We start from the raw sequence: 15,734 nt of genomic DNA, 5'->3' as shown, positions 1-15,734 counted from the left end.
GTGGTTAAGGTTTCTGGCTGTGTTTTTGTCCATAGGTTGTACTGGGTCTTTTAAGTTTGTTAGTTTTTGTTTGATATTCAAATAATAGTGCGCAGATTCCTCAAGAACAAACCACGACAAGCAGACCAGACACAGCCAGAAACCCTAACCACCTTATCATACATCAAAGAAGTTTCAGAAATGACAGCCAGACTACTAAGACCCCTCGGAATCCTAGTAGCGCACAAACCCACCAACACTCTCAAACAAAAACTAACAAACTTAAAAGACCCAGTACAACTCATGGACAAAACCAACGTCATCTACAAAATTCCATGCAGTGACTGCCACAAACACTACGTAGGACAAACAGGAAGAAAGTTAGCCACCAGGATACACGAACACCAGCCAGCCACAAAAAGACATGACCCTCTCTCCCTTGTAGCCCTACACATGGATGAAAAAAACCATTTTGACTGGGACAACACATCTATCCTGGGACAGGCTAAGCAAAGACATGCCAGAGGATTCCTGGAGGCCTGACACTCCAACCACAACGCCATAATCAAACACATAGATCTAGATACCATCTATCAACCCCTCAGAAAACGAACAGGAAATGACATCACCACAAACCCCAGGAACCCCATCCAGGAGAAAGATATAAATAGAAAGCAGGAGACAACAGCTTCGCTTCACTTGGAGGTCGCCACTGATGATGTTACCTAGCCAGGTAATGAAACGTCTGGATATCAAACCTACAGCACAGTGAGCAAACCTACACCCTAAACCCACAAACACATGAAATGTCCTTATTTCCATGACCCACCTTAAGACTGAAAGTCAGGCCCAGGGGCAGAACCTAGCAACGTTAAAGATTCACAGTGCATGGATTGCATCATTCAAAAAGAGGATGCTATATTGAAGAGCACATAGATATGAGGAATAGTCCCCAGAACTCCAGTCCTTTACCTTAGCCTTGAGGCCTCCTTTAGTGCAGCCACAATGGTCTTGGTAGCGGAATCATGGGGTTCCCAAAGAAGTAGCCATGACCGAGGAGTGACCAGGAAGGCACAAGGCTAGGGGTCACTCATTCCCTCTGTGTCATTGGGGGATAGGGACAGTGCTGGGTGGTGATAGTGGAATGGGTGAGAGAGGAGTTGAGGAGGCTTTCTGCGAGGCCTGGAACTGCCATAGCAACCAACAGGCTGACTAACCTAACACTCAAAACCCAAACATAACCTGAAGAAATCCTATTCCAGCCAGTAACACACTCCCGAAGGGAGGATGGACTATTTGCTTTCTTCAAAACATTCTTTACTGGACCTTTGTTCTTTTCCTCTCAACTCTAATCTTGCTTCAGATCATAGAGTCAAAGAGGTCTACAGCACAGAAAAAGGCACTTTTGCCCATCATATCTGCAACAGTCAAAAACAAGCTCCTAACTGTTCTAACCCTATCTTCCAGAACTTGGCCTCGTATGCTTTGGCATTGAAAATGCTTCTTAAATGTTATGAGGGTGTCTGCTTCGGCCTGTAATTGGAGAATGAGAAAGGGTGGGAGCGAGGAAGCCTGTGATTGAAGGAGCAGCATGGGCAAGACAGAGAAATCCAGGCATGTTCTATCGGTTTGTACATACCATAGTGATGATAGGGCAGTGGTTCACCCATCGAAAAGATCATGGTGAGCAGCAGTGCAGAGTAACACAACTTTTGGTGTTCTGTGGGAGAAAAGAAACCATCATTAGTGCTGGTCAACTCCAATCATTAAATTTTAAATCTGGTATTACTGACTGTAAGAGGATTAAACCAAACATAGCCTTTGTCGACTGAATAGTGAATCTAATCATATCCATTAATCTGAGCAGACAGTACAATGGGGGTGGCACTGTACAATATGGACTGCACTTATCTGCCTGTATAATGCATACTGCTCTTCATACACAGTACCACCATCAGTCTCAAATCCTCAAACTTATTAAATCTGCAGAAAACCATGTGTTGTGTTTCAGTTCTTTGTCATTATAGGTCGATGGGATACTGTTTCCTGCCTACCTTTGGTGTCAGCTTGCATGTCCCGTGCCAGTTCCATTGGCAGCACAGAGTTTGCCAGGGTGGAGATGATTGATGCGTCCAGGTTACACATGGCTCCAAAACATTTCAGTAAGAACAGGCGCAATGTGACACGATGTTCCTGGCACAGAATAGGACAATGGTTAGACACAGCACACGCCTTACACCAGCCGTGCATTCCTGATGATGGGCATTTGCCCGAAACGTCGATTTCGAAGCTCCTTGGATGCTGCCTGAACTGCTGTGCTCTTCCAGCCCCACTAAGCCACTGTTCAGTCATAGTACATAACCTCACCAAGCTCTCAATACTGTCAGTGTACCAAGGCATGAACTAAAGCCACCCACCCACCCCCCCCTCCATGCCCCCCACCACCCAATCCCAGTACACACTTCAGAACAACAATACGAATGGAACTTCAGTATCTTTATCTTTTGAAATATTTCAAAGCTTTCAGTCCCTGGAGATAGATGTCACAATCACAGATGTGCACAAGGACTAGCACAAATCTCAACACTCTGTTTGGAGTCAGTAGCAGCAGTGCTGACCCTGAACTTTCAATCCTTAACCCACTCCTCACCTCCCACCAACCAGGACTTGTCGTCTGGTCTCCTGTCCCACACACTGAGTTGCATCATGTCAGGCAGACTGGAGGTGTCAAGGTAAAAGGTTTGTAACAACACTGGAGCAGGGCTTCAAAATTCAGGAACAAAGCCTGGGAATAGTGGAAGCTAGGAAACGAGACAATGTGCCACCTGAGGGTAAAATCCCAAAATGTCATGGAAATGTGATGCAGCTGCACAGTTGAAAGGAAGAACGGGTTAATATAAATAAAACAGCACTCTCCAAAGGACTGGTTCAGTGGTTCTCAGACAGAGGAACCTGAACTACAGACCTCTTACTTGGTCACAAAGGATGCATGGGGAAGACAGCAGGTAGGCATTGCTCTTTGGAGATTGATCAGCTGAATAGCTCTCTTCCCGAGCTGTCATCTCTGCCTTGATATGATGAAATCAGGAGTACTGAAGAGTGATTCAGACCCCCAAACCGGTTTCATTGTTCCTCCAATGACTCATTCCTCCCACACAGAGGCTCCTCACCACCTAATTGGATCTTAGATTTAATTAAACTAGTGTCTGTTTCTTTCTGTGGGAGACAGGTCACACATTTATGTCAGCCTTTGTGCAAAGAAATATTCCCGAACATCTCTGATCATTCTAGCTCTATAGTCAATGTTATGGTCCCTTACCTATAATCCAACCCCCACCCCTATCCTCTGTCAGCCTCCTTTCAAGTCCAAAAAAAACCACCAACCACTTCAACCTTTTCCATATCCAAGGTGATACAGGTTGGTTTATCTAATCTCTCCTCACAACCTAAGCCTTGAGCCCTGGAGCTATTCTGGTGAACCCACACTGCACTCCCTCCAAGGCCAATATAGCCTATTCTGTACTCGTACATCCAATATGGTTCAACAAGTGCTTTGGACAGATTAGATTAGATTAGATTCCCTACAGTGTGGAAACAGGCCCTTCAGCCCAACAAGTCCACACCGCCCCTCCGAAAAGCAACCCACTCGGACCCACTTCCCTCTGACTAATGCACCTAACACTACAGGCAATTTAGTACAGCCAATTCACCTGACCTGCACATCTTTGGACTATGGGAGGAAACCGGAGCACCCGGAGGAAACCCACGCAGACACGGGGAGAATGTGCAAACTCCACACAGTCAGTCACCCCCAAAGCTGGAATTGAACCTGGGACCCTGGTGCTGTGAGGCAACAGTGCTAACCACTGAGCCACCCTGTGAACTGCAGCAAAACTTTGTTCCTTCTGTATTCTAAAACCTCTCGACATAAAGCTAAGCTTTCACTAATTCTTATGCCTGACCACCACAGTGATAGCAATCTGCAGACATGGACATCTAATTAGCTTTGGAACTTCAGTCTTCTTAACTTTTCGAGAGCAATCAAGCGAAACAAATGACCTTGTATGAAATCCATTTGCTCTCAGACTTGTTACCGAGCATCAGTACATCATGCCTGCACTAGTTCTACCACCGAACACAAACCTCCTGCTTTCTCCACATATCTAGCACACTATTTCAATCTGAAAACCATTCAATGCCTTGGCTGAACCTGCCTCCACTACGTTGCCAGGCAGTGCATTCCAGACCCTAACTAATCGCTGTGTGGGAAGCTTCTTCCTCACACCACCCTTTGTTTACAAAAGAAAACTGTGAAATTTATTCTTTTTGAAAATTTAATAACATCTTTTGATTAATGCTGCTGTCCACATTCAGTACTGTCCACTGAACCTTTGTAACATCAGCAAACTTAAACGTACAGCTCTCTATTGCATTCTTCAACACATGGTAAATAGTTGAGGCACATTGCAGATATTTACGGGACACCTCGCGTTACCTCCTTTAAGGACAGTTACAGCTGACAGATCAGTGTTAATGCACTCTCAGCATTTAACAGTGATTCAGTATGAGCACTCTTGGGTCGGACTGACATCATCAGCACAGAAAAGGGAACCACTGATCAGAAGAGTTACTCTGACTGAACAGAAATTTGAACAAGAGCTTGGCTGTTCTTCAAAAGGATTTTACTCACGAATCAGATGTGTAAAAGTTGCTTTGACACAAGAGACTGAAAGTTTGGAGTAATCAGAGGAGAAAAATGAGAAGCCAGGAAGATAAAGGAAAAGCTGAATGAGGAATTCGTGAGCTGAGGCAAGAGTTCAGTTCCTGCAAAAAGGCAACTGAGATACCCATCAGGAAAAATGTTGATGACACACCAGAATAATCACTCCAGTTTCATTATTCCAGAGTAAGGCAAGGCAATGCAAACTACTGCACTACGCTGGAGGGACGATTTGGATCAGCTCCTCAAATCTCCATTAAAAGAAAAGCGACAGAAATTATAATAACAAACAAAATGAACTGAAACTCTTAGTATGTCAAAGCTTCAAGATTCCACAGGGCTCAGTGTTGGGGTCCTTGCTGTTTGTCGTTTCTCTACCAGATTGAGACTTGAATGTAGGAGGACTGGTCAGGAAGCTTGCAGATAATGCAAAAATTGGTGGATGGCAATCAGTGAGGAGGTTAACCTTAGGCTATAAGAGGATATAGATGGGTTGATCAGTGGCAAGTGGAAGTCAATCTGGGTAAGTGTGAGGTGATGTACTTAGGCAAGACAAACAAGGCAAGGGAATGCAAAATGAACTGTAGCACCCTGGGAAACAGCATGGATCAGAGAGGCCTTGTGTGCACTGATCCTTTAACATCTCAGGGCAGGTACATTGGACAAACAGGCAGAAAACTAGCCACCAGGATACATGAACACCAACTAGCCACAAAACGACATGACCCTCTCTCACTAGTATCCTTACATACAGATAAGGAAGGACACCACTTCAACTGGGACAACACATCCATCTTAGGGCAAGCCAAAAGAGACACGCACGAGAATTCCTAGAAGCATGGCATTCCAACCGGAACTCTATCAACAAACACATCGGATTAGACCCCATTTACCATCCCCTGAGAAAAAGAACAGGAAATTACATTACCACAGGAACTAATATCACCAACCCAAGAAAATCCAAACATATAAATAGAAAGCAGGAATCATGTACAGTGCTTTGCCTGAGGCCCACTGAAGATCTTACCGAGTATGGTGACGAAATGTCTGGAAATGAACCTTTCAGCTCAGCGAGCAAACCTACATCCAGACACACTGTCTTCTACGGACCAGTCAATTCTGTATCCAGACAGTCAAACTTCCCTGTATCCCATGCCTCCTCGCTGTTTGTATGAACCTACCATGGGGAACTTTATCAAACACCTTGCTAAAATCATATACATCACATCCATTGCTCTAACTTCATTAATGTGTTTTGTCATATCCTCAAAGAATTCAATAAGCCTTGTGAGGCATGACTTGTCCTTTACAAAGCCATGCTGACTATCTCTAATCAAACTATGCTTTTCCAAATAATCATAAATCCTGTATCTCAGAATTCTCTCCAATAATTTGTCCACCATTAACGTAAGACTAACTGGTCTGTTGTTTTGACATGGAGTAGACTAACCCCCCCACCACCCCACTAATTTAAACCGGGTAATACAGAAATGATTTAACCCATGCTGTAATCTGTTAAAATTCAAGAGGTCAAGAACTGCTGCCTCACAGCCTGGGGCGACTCTGTGTGGAGTTTGCACATTCTCCCCGTGTCTGCGTGGGTTTCCTCCCACAGTCCAAAGATGTGCAGGTTAGGGGTATTGCCCATAGTGTTCAGGGATGTGTGGGCTTGGTGCATCAGTCAGGGGTCATGTAGAGTGGTAGGTGTCGGGGAATGGGTCGGTGTGGACTTGTTAGGCCAAACAGCTTGTTTCCACATTGTACGGATTCCATAATATTTATACAAAAACTATCCCAAAAGTCACTATTTAAAGTAAAATAAAATAAGAACTTTATTCTTTAAAGTCTAACATAGAATGTTAACTAACAACTATTTACAATTCCTTTCGCTAACCTATCTTTTTTTACTTTCCCGATTCTGGTCCAAAAAACCCCCTCGATTAAGATTTACCGAAAAATTCAAATTTCAAAACCTGTTGAATCTTCTCTTTATAGCTTCCTCTGGAGATTTGCTCTCCAGGTCAGTGTTGATGGTATTTTCTCTGGGAAAATGCCTTCTCTGGACAGGTACCTCTCAGAGTTCTCACTAGCAGCCGACATTTATTGGTCTTTTCGCAGTTCTCCTCCAACTGTTCAATTTTGATCCAGTTTTATATCCCAAAGCATCAGATTGTTTCATTGGTGTCAATATTGTCAAAATACTAAATTCAAACTTGATTTGGAGTTTGGTATTTTGGGGCATAATTTAAACTGATTGGCTGAATCTGAACTCGTTTTCTTTTGTGTCCAGGCAACCCAGCTACTCTGGCTGTTCGACCAAATGTTACCTTGTTCAGAACACTTGGTGCTGTGTCAGGTAGTTCTGATAGCTTTTAACTCTCTTACACCTTCATAACATTGTAATTCCCAGAGTTATCCCTATTACCTTTCTTGAACAAAGGAATAACAGTTGCCACCCTCCAATTATCTGGCACTACTCCCATGGACAGTGAGGACGCAAAGATCAATGTGGTGCAATCTCTTCCCTCACTCTCCGTGGTAACCTTGGGTATATCCTGTCTGGACCAGGGGACTTATCTATACTCAAGTTTTTCAAAGTCTCCAGCACATCTGCCTTCTAAACATCAATCTGTTTGACATATCAGCCTGCTTCATGCTGCCCTCACAGACAACAAGGTCTCTCTCACTAGTGAATACTGAAGCAAAGTATTCATTAAGGAACTTCACTGCCTCCTCCAACCTCAGGCACAAGTTCCCTCCACAATCCCTGATCGGCCCTACCCTCACTCTGGCCATCCCCTCGTTCCTCACATAAGTGCAGAATACCTTGGGATTTTCCTTAATCCTACCCACCAAGGGTTTTTCGTGCCCCCTTCTAGCTCTCCTAAGTCCATTCTTCAGTTCCTTCCTGGCTACCTTGTAACCCTCTGGAGCCCTGTCTGATCCTTGCCTCCTCAACCTTAAGTAAGCTTCCTTCTTCCTCTTGACTTTCTGTTCCATATCCCTTGTTTTCCAAGGTACCTTCACCCGACTATGCCTTCCTTGACTCAGTGGGGCAGACCTATCTAGCACATGCAGCAAGTGCTCTCTAAACAAACTCCACATTTTTGTCATGCATTTCCTTAGGAATATCTGTTCCCAATTTATGTTTCACAGTTCTTGCCTAATAGCATTGTAATTCCCCCTTCTCCCCTCAATTAAATACTTTCCCATATCATCTGCTCCTACCCTCTCCATGACTATAGTAAAGAATCAGGGAGTTATGATTACTATCACTGAAATGCTCTCCCACCTGACACCTGACCTCGTTCGTTGTCAAGCACCAAATCCAATATGGCTTCCCTTCTAGTCAGCCTACCTACATATTGAGTCAGGAATTCTTCCTGGAGACACCTGACAAAATTTGCTCCATCCAAACTACTTGCACTAAGGAGGTTCCAATCAGTATTAGGGAAGTTGAAGTCACCCGTGACAACAACCCAGTTACTCCTGCACCTTTCCAAAATCTGCCTCCCAATCTGCTATTGGGGCAGTCTGTAGAAAACTTCCAATACTTTCCTGTTTCTGACTTCCACCCATACTGACTCTGTAGACACACCCTCCTCAATGACCTCCCTTTCTGCAGTTGAGATTATATCCCTGATTAGCACCTCCCCCACCTTTTTTTTTAACCTCCCTCCTGATTCCTCTTGAAACATCCAAACCCCGAATGTCCAACAACCATTGCTGCCCTGTGATATCCAAATCTCCATAATGGCAACAACATCGTAGCTCCAAATGCTGATCTAAGTTTCATCACCCTTACTCCTGACACTTCTTGCAGTAAAATAGACACACACCAACCCATAACACTGACTGCAACTTTGCCCTATCAACTGTCTATCCTTGCTCACAGACTCTGTGCACGCTGTATCTGCCTGTTCACCAGCTACCCCATCCTCTGATCCGTGACTCCTGTTCCTATCTCCTGCCAAACTAGTTTAAACCCTCCTGAATAGCTCTAGCAAAGCTCCTGCCCAGGATATTGGTGTGTCCTTCCAGTTCAGGTTCAACCCATCCTTCTTGAATAGGTCCCACCTTCCCCAGGAGGTATCCCAATGATCCACATATCTGAAGCCCTCCCTCCTACACTAGCCCTGTAGCCATTATTCAGCTGCACTCGCTTTCTATTCCTAGCAACACTAGCATGTGGCACTGGTAGGTATCGTGAGATTACTACTCTGCTCGTCCTGTCTTTTAGCTTCCATCCTAACTTCCTAAATTCTCTTTTCAGGTCCTCATCCCTTTTCCTAGCTCGGTCATTGGTACCGAGGTGTACCACGACTTCTGGCTGCTCACTCTCCCCGTTAAGAATCGTATAGACTCGATCCGAAACATCCCGGACTCTGGAACCCAGGAGGCAACATAACATCTGAGAGTCTCGTTTGCAACCACAGAATTTCCTGTCTGTTCCTCTAACCATTGAATCTCCTATCACTATCGCTCTCCTATTCTCTACCCTTCCCAACTGGGCCACAGAGTCAGGCTCAGTGCTAGAGACCTGGTCACTGTGGCTTTCCCCCTCCCCCTGCAAACAGTATACTTATTATTGAGGGGAATGGTCACAGGGATTCCCTGTACACCATCTGCCTATCCCCTTTCCCTCTCCCGACGGTCACCCAGCTCTCTTTATCCAGTAACTTTGGTGTGACCGCCTCCCTATAACCCCTCTCTATCACCCACTCAGCCTCCCGAATGATCCAATGTTCATCCAGCTCCAATTCCGTAATGCGGTCTATGAGGAGCTGGAGTTGGGTGCACTTCTTGTCGGTGAAGTCAGTGGGGATACTAGTGGTGACCCTTACCTCCCACATCCCACAACAGGAGTACACAACTTCCCTAGCTTCCATCCTCTCTGCTCTAGATTGCCAAAAGAGATTTTTAAAAAATCCTTACTTTCCCAACCTGCCACACAGAGTCTTGATGAGGATTGCCAATTGGTTGGTGGCAAAGGAAGGTGGGCTGCAACTAGGATCATTATAATCAGTGACACAGTGGCTCAGTGGTTAGCACTGCTGCCTCACAGTGACAGGGATCCGGGTTTGATTCTATCTTTAGGCCACTGTCTGTGTGGAGTCTGCATATTCTCCCCGTGTCTGCATGGGTTTCCTCTGGGCGCTCCGGTTTCCTCCCACACTCCAAAAATGTGTACGGTAGGGTGAAGTGTCCAAGCCAAATTGCCCATCTTGTTCCAGGGACGTGCAGGCGAGAGTGGATTAGTCATGGGAAATCCAGGGTTACAAGTGGTGAGTCTGGGTGGGCTGCTCTTCAGAGGGTGGTGTGGACTCGATGGGCTGAACGGCCTGTTTCCACATTGTAGGGATCCTATGATTATTGAGCACTGAGATTCTTCCCTGTCTTACCCCTCTTCAATCTGCCTCAACTCTACCTCTGCTTTTCAGCTTGCCCTTCACCACTATCTGTCGAATTCACTTCTGCCTAACTGTGTCTGGACATAAAAATGCACAACAAACAAATGATTAAAACTAAAGCAGCAAATGTAATTTCAGAGTTACCAAAAGAGGAGTCATATTTGAAAGCAACAAGGTGATCTTTAGTAGAAATAGTAATGAGGTAACATCTAGGTAGCTTTGACCCTCTCATCTTATTTCTCAACAGCATCTGGTAGAAAACAAGAATGGCCTCAGATGCATTCTCACAAACTGAAGGGTTTTTGAGGGATGATTTGACAGAGATGGACAAAAATAGTAAAAACAAAAGACAAAATCAAAGCACAAAGAAAATCAAAGCCGCACATTTCCTGTTAAGCAGACGAGAGAGAAAGAGATAGAGGTGGAAGAATTATACTGTTCGCTGAGTACATAGAGTATTCTGCCACAACTGGTGAGTAATGTAAAAGTTCAGAGCTCAGCATAAGATTTGGTCATATCTGCAACAGGATCATTTGTAATAGACAGCAATGGATTAGCCTGTGAAAATATCATTGGGAAAATATGCTAAATGAGTCAATGATTTTGAGAAGATTGCTAATTGCTTGGGTTCTATGTCAGTTTGAAGTAAAATCTTAGAATTTACCTCAGCCATTTTTTAAAATAGGAGAATGTGAGGATTGCAGATGCTGGAGATCAGAGTCTGAAACGTGTGGCGCTGGAAAAGTACAGCAAGTCAGGCAGCATCCGAGGACCAGGAGAGTTGGCATTTTGGGCATAAGTCCTTCAGCAGATATGTCCTGATGAAGGGCTTATGCCCAATACGTTGACTCTCCTGCTCCTTGGATGCTGCCTGACCTGCTGTGCTTCTCCTGTGGCACACTTTGACTATTTTGGGGGGTCCACAATGATTCTCCAAAAAGTAACCCACCCAGACCCATTCCCCTACCCTATATTTACCCCTGACTAATGCGCCTAACACTATGGGCAATTTAGCATGGCCAATTCACCCGACCAGCATACCTTTGGAATGTGGGAGGAAACCCACACAGATGTGCAAACTCCACATGTACGGTCGCCCGAGGTGGGAATCGAACCCATGTCCCTGGCGCTGTAAGGCAGCAGTGCTAACCACGAAGCTACTGTGCTGCCACGTGGAAGCTGAGAGCTCCACTCTGGCTTCGGTGATATTATTCATGATTTGGAGATGCCGGTGTTGGACTGGGGTGTACAAAGTTAAAAATCACACAACACCAGGTTATAGTCCAACAGGTTTAATTGGAAGAACACTAGCTTTCGGAGCGACGCTCCTTAATCAGGTGGTAGTCACCTGATGAAGGAGTGTCACTCCGAAAGCTAGTGTGCTTCCAATTAAACCTGTTGGACTATAACCTGGTGTTGTGTGATTTTTAACGTGATATTATTTGTGTGACACAACTGAGCAATACTCCTGGGGTGAAGGAAGACTGCCTTCGCCGACAGCAATCAAGGGACCCTGTGCCCTCAAGGACTAGAAATTCCCATTCTGTCATTCCTGCTTGTCTAATGTATTTATAACACCTCACTCAAATGATCCTAACTCAAGTTAGAAACCCTACCTTGCTGCATCAAGCCAAGAATTCAGAATCTAGACAAACTTACACGAGGCAGCAATGAGGAGAACAAGATTAGTGGGGGATAAAGGAGGTAACAATGGAGTACTCTGTGGGGAAAATCAGGTTGAGTGAGTGGGAGGTAACAGAGCAATGGGATTGTATGAGAAATGCCTTCGTTCAGCTGAAGGAAAGTCTGCATTATCTCCCACTGGGGTAAAAAATCTGATGTTAAACATCAAAGCAAGGCTAGTATAATCCTACAGCAACAAATGCCTAAACCTTGCAGCACCAGGAATTATCAGGAACACACCCCTCCCCCGACTCTCTAGTCACACTGCCAATGGGAGAGCACCATTTGAGTTTACTCTTGGCCCCAGTTTGGAGGTCAAGTGGTGAGAAATCTGAAAGAATTATTTACAAAGTAAAATCAATCTGTAAGACTGAAAAGTCTAATGATGTCCCTCTCTGACCCATCACCCACATTCTTAACCCAGTGTTCCTTACCATCTGATAGTACGCAATTAGTGAAAGAATTGGTTCAAAATTGTTCCTCTTCGTCATCCTCTTACAGACTTCTGGGTCGGCATCAGTCTGAGAAAGTAAAAGAAACAGTGAGAGTGGTTGCTGGTGGACAGAGTTCTCTCCAGAATCCTGCACACATCCCCTGTATTGATGGCAGCACATAATTTCTGCTTATGAAACCCACTGTTTTATCGGACAATAATAAGTAGAGCTGAGAGATGTGCAAGTTAGGAGGGAAAAAAAAATTCTGCTGGAATTGAGCAAGCTGCAAGATCTCAGAGAAGACCAGATTGGCCAGTGTGCGCTTTTCAAATGATTTTCTGGGCGGCACAGTGACTCAGTGATTAGCACTGCTGCCTCAGTGCACCAGGGATCCAGGTTCAATTTCAGCCTCGGGTGACTGTCTGTGTAGAGTTTGCACATTCGCCCCGTGTCTGCGTGGGTTTCCTCCCACAATCCAAAGATGTGCAGGTCAGGTGAATTGGCCATGTTAAATTACCCATAGTGTTGAGGGATGTGTAGGTTAGGTGCATTAGTCAGGGGTAAACGTAGAGTAATAGGGCAGGGGAATGGATCTGGGAAAGTTACTCTTCGGAGGATCAGTGTGGACCTGTTGGGAACACTGTAGGGATGGTTGTACTATGATTTTGTAGGATTTCTATGAATACAGCAATCACCAGTTTCTATAATAGCTCCTTCTGCTTCTGTTGTTGGCTTTACAGCCACTCTTCTGGTGCTATGACCCCATGCTCTATCAAACTTGGAGAAGCCCTGGATCCCTGACAAGATTATCGCTTCTGAATGTCATCAGCTGGCCTCACACGAGAACGTTTTATCGGAATCATCAAGACTATGTTCTCTCCCTCTCAGAGACAGCAGAGGGGAAGCAGTCAGGGAGCTGGGGCTTTCTGTAGGATTAAGACGACTGCTTTTCAGTACTCATAGACTGGTCAGCAGGCCATTAGATTCCAGGTCAGTTACAGCTCCACAGTATTGCCCCATGTTTGCTACAGATCTCTCGACCTCCTAAACTAACAAAAAAATTATTAATCACAGTCTTGAACATTTGAACTGCCCTCCAGCATTCACGGTCCTTTTTAGGTAAAGTTCCAGGTTTCCACCACTGTTTGAGTGCAATCACTTTCTGATTTCACTCCCAATGATTCCAGTTCAAAGTTCAAGACTGCTTCATCTTGTGATGAATTGCTGTATCAGGGAACATTGCTTCTCTGATGTTCAGAGGGACTTTGGGGTTTGATGTGAAGAGGGATCTTGGGGTTCAAGTCCATAGCTCCCTGAAAGTGGCCGCGCAAGTAGATAGGGTGGTAAAGGAGGTGTATGGCATGCTTGCCTTTATTGGTCAGGGAATTCAGTACAAGAGTCAGGATATCATGTTGCAGCTTCGTAAGACTTGGGTTAGGCTACACTTAGAGTACTGCGTTCAATTCTGGTTGCCACATTACAGCAAGGAAGTAGAAGCTTTGAAGAACATGCAAAAGAGGTTTACCAGGATGCTGCCCTGGATAGAGGGCATAAGCTATAAGGAGAGGTTAGAAAAACTAGCGTCCTTTTCTCTGGAGTGGCTGAGGCTAAGGGGAGACTTGTTAGAACATGCAGAGGCAGGGTTGACAGTCAGATTCTTTTTCCCAGAGTTGAAAGGTTTGAGACTACAGGTATGGATTTAAGGTGAGAGGGGAAGAGTCCAAGGGAGATGTGAGAGGCAAGATTTTTACACAAAGTGTGGTAGGTGCGTGGAACGGCTGCCGAGGTGGTGAGGGGTTCAGATACAATCAGGGCATTTAAGAGACTTTAGGATAAGCACATGAACATGTAAGGAATGGAGGGCTTCTGCCCAATAGCAGGCAGAAGGGATTAGTTCAGTTTGGTGTCTTGTTTGGCAGAAGATTGCATGCAGAAGGATTCCATTTGTGTGTTCAGCAGTTCTATGTTCTAAGATACCTTTTAACATTTTGATTACCTTTAGATCATCATTCAACCTTCTAGATAGAAACAATACAAACAAGATTTCTGAAACTTATCCTCAGGATGTAACAGATTATTCATGATATTATTCTACTGAATTTGTACGGCAACCGAGGCCAATAAACTGTTCCTGTAATGTGCTATCTAAAACTGACTGTAGTACTCCAGACGGGAACTGATCCCAGCACTATAAAATGAAAATATCAGCTCCTCACTGTTAGATTCCACCTCCTCTACTATACATTTTGAATCCTGTGCAACAGGTTTTGTACGATCTATGTATATTCCATTGCTTTTCCATCATTTCTTGTCTTGTCATTAAAACAATAAGAGCATTATTTGCCCAAGTCCAAGTTAACGGTTCCCACAGTGACCCCCAGCTGCCACACATTAAATGAGTTGGTTAAAGTATAATCCCCTGGTCCTCACCTTCCACCCCACCAACCTCCATCACCCTCCGCCATTTCCGCCACCTACAAACTGACTGATATATTTTCCTCCCCACCCCTATCCGCTTTCCATAAAGACCATTCCCTCCATGACTATCCCGTCAGGTCCACACTCCCCCAACAACCCACCCTCCCTCCTGGCACCTTCCCCTGCCACCACAGGAATTCCAAACCCTGTGCCCACACCTCCCCCCTCACCCCTGTCCAAGGCCTCAAAGGAGCCTTCCACAAAGTTTCACTTGCACTTCCACACATGTCATTTACTGAGTCCATTGCTCCCGATGCGGTCTCCTCTACATTGGGGAGACTGGACGCCTCCTAGCAGAGCGCTTTAGGGAACATCTCCGGGACACCCGCACCAATCAACCATACCGCCCCGTGGCCCAACATTTCATCTCCCCCGAGCACATGCAGGTTTTGGGCCTCCTTCACTGCTGCTCCCTCACCACCAGACGCCTGGAGGAAGAATGCCTCATCTTCTGCCTCAGGACCCTCCAATCCTAGAGTATCAATGCGGACTTCACCAGTTACCTCATTTCCCCTCCTCCACCTTATCCCAGTTCCAAACTTCCAGCTCAGCACCGTCCTCATGACCTTTCTCACCTGTCCATCTTCCTTCTGCTCCAACCTTCCCTCTGACCTATCACCTTTACCCCCACCTCCATCCACCCATTGCACATTCCCCCCTACCTTATCCCCCAGCCCACCCCCTCCTAGCCATCTCTCCACCCCTGAGGCTCCCAGCCTCATTCCCGATGAAGGACTTTTGCTCAAAACGTCGATTTTCCTGCTCCTCGTAAATTGGAAGGTGGTCGGTTTTAAAATCAGGGATTGTAGAAGGAATTGCTGTACTTTTAAAACAAAGTTACTGGAATTCATTGCGTATGATGTTCACACTGCTGCTTTGTTCGAGCAGTGTGAGAAGCTGTTTGGAGACAGCACAGCAGTGTGCGTGTGTGTGGGCAGTGTGTTTTTTGGCTAACAGGTTGGAATTGTAATTTTGAATAGTTCTCTGGTTCCTGGGCAGCTGAGTGAGAATGAAACAGTAAGCCACCTT

The 15,734-nt window shown here is 45.3% G+C and overlaps 1 protein-coding gene across 5 annotated transcripts in view; it reads right to left on the bottom strand.

The window, feature by feature from the left end:
- The window catches only part of nckipsd (NCK interacting protein with SH3 domain), a 370,618-nt gene that overhangs the window by 55,403 nt on the left and 299,481 nt on the right, over positions 1 to 15,734 (bottom strand). For all 5 annotated transcript variants that reach the window (XR_011962070.1, XM_072582807.1, XM_072582808.1 and 2 more), the window contains 3 exons: positions 12,228 to 12,314; positions 2,034 to 2,172; positions 1,619 to 1,699 (listed from right to left, as the gene is read on the bottom strand). Coding sequence is in view for 4 of the 5 variants with exons in the window: in XM_072582807.1 (XP_072438908.1) it covers positions 1,619 to 1,699; positions 2,034 to 2,172; positions 12,228 to 12,314 (307 nt within the window). In the remaining variant the exon portion in view is untranslated. The remainder of the gene's footprint in view (positions 1 to 1,618; positions 1,700 to 2,033; positions 2,173 to 12,227; positions 12,315 to 15,734) is intronic.

This window comes from Chiloscyllium punctatum, chromosome 12, assembly GCF_047496795.1.
Source record: "Chiloscyllium punctatum isolate Juve2018m chromosome 12, sChiPun1.3, whole genome shotgun sequence".
Taxonomy (NCBI): Eukaryota; Metazoa; Chordata; class Chondrichthyes; order Orectolobiformes; family Hemiscylliidae; genus Chiloscyllium; species Chiloscyllium punctatum.
Note: the sequence above shows the minus strand (reverse complement) of the source record. Positions and strands in the feature narration are given on the sequence as shown.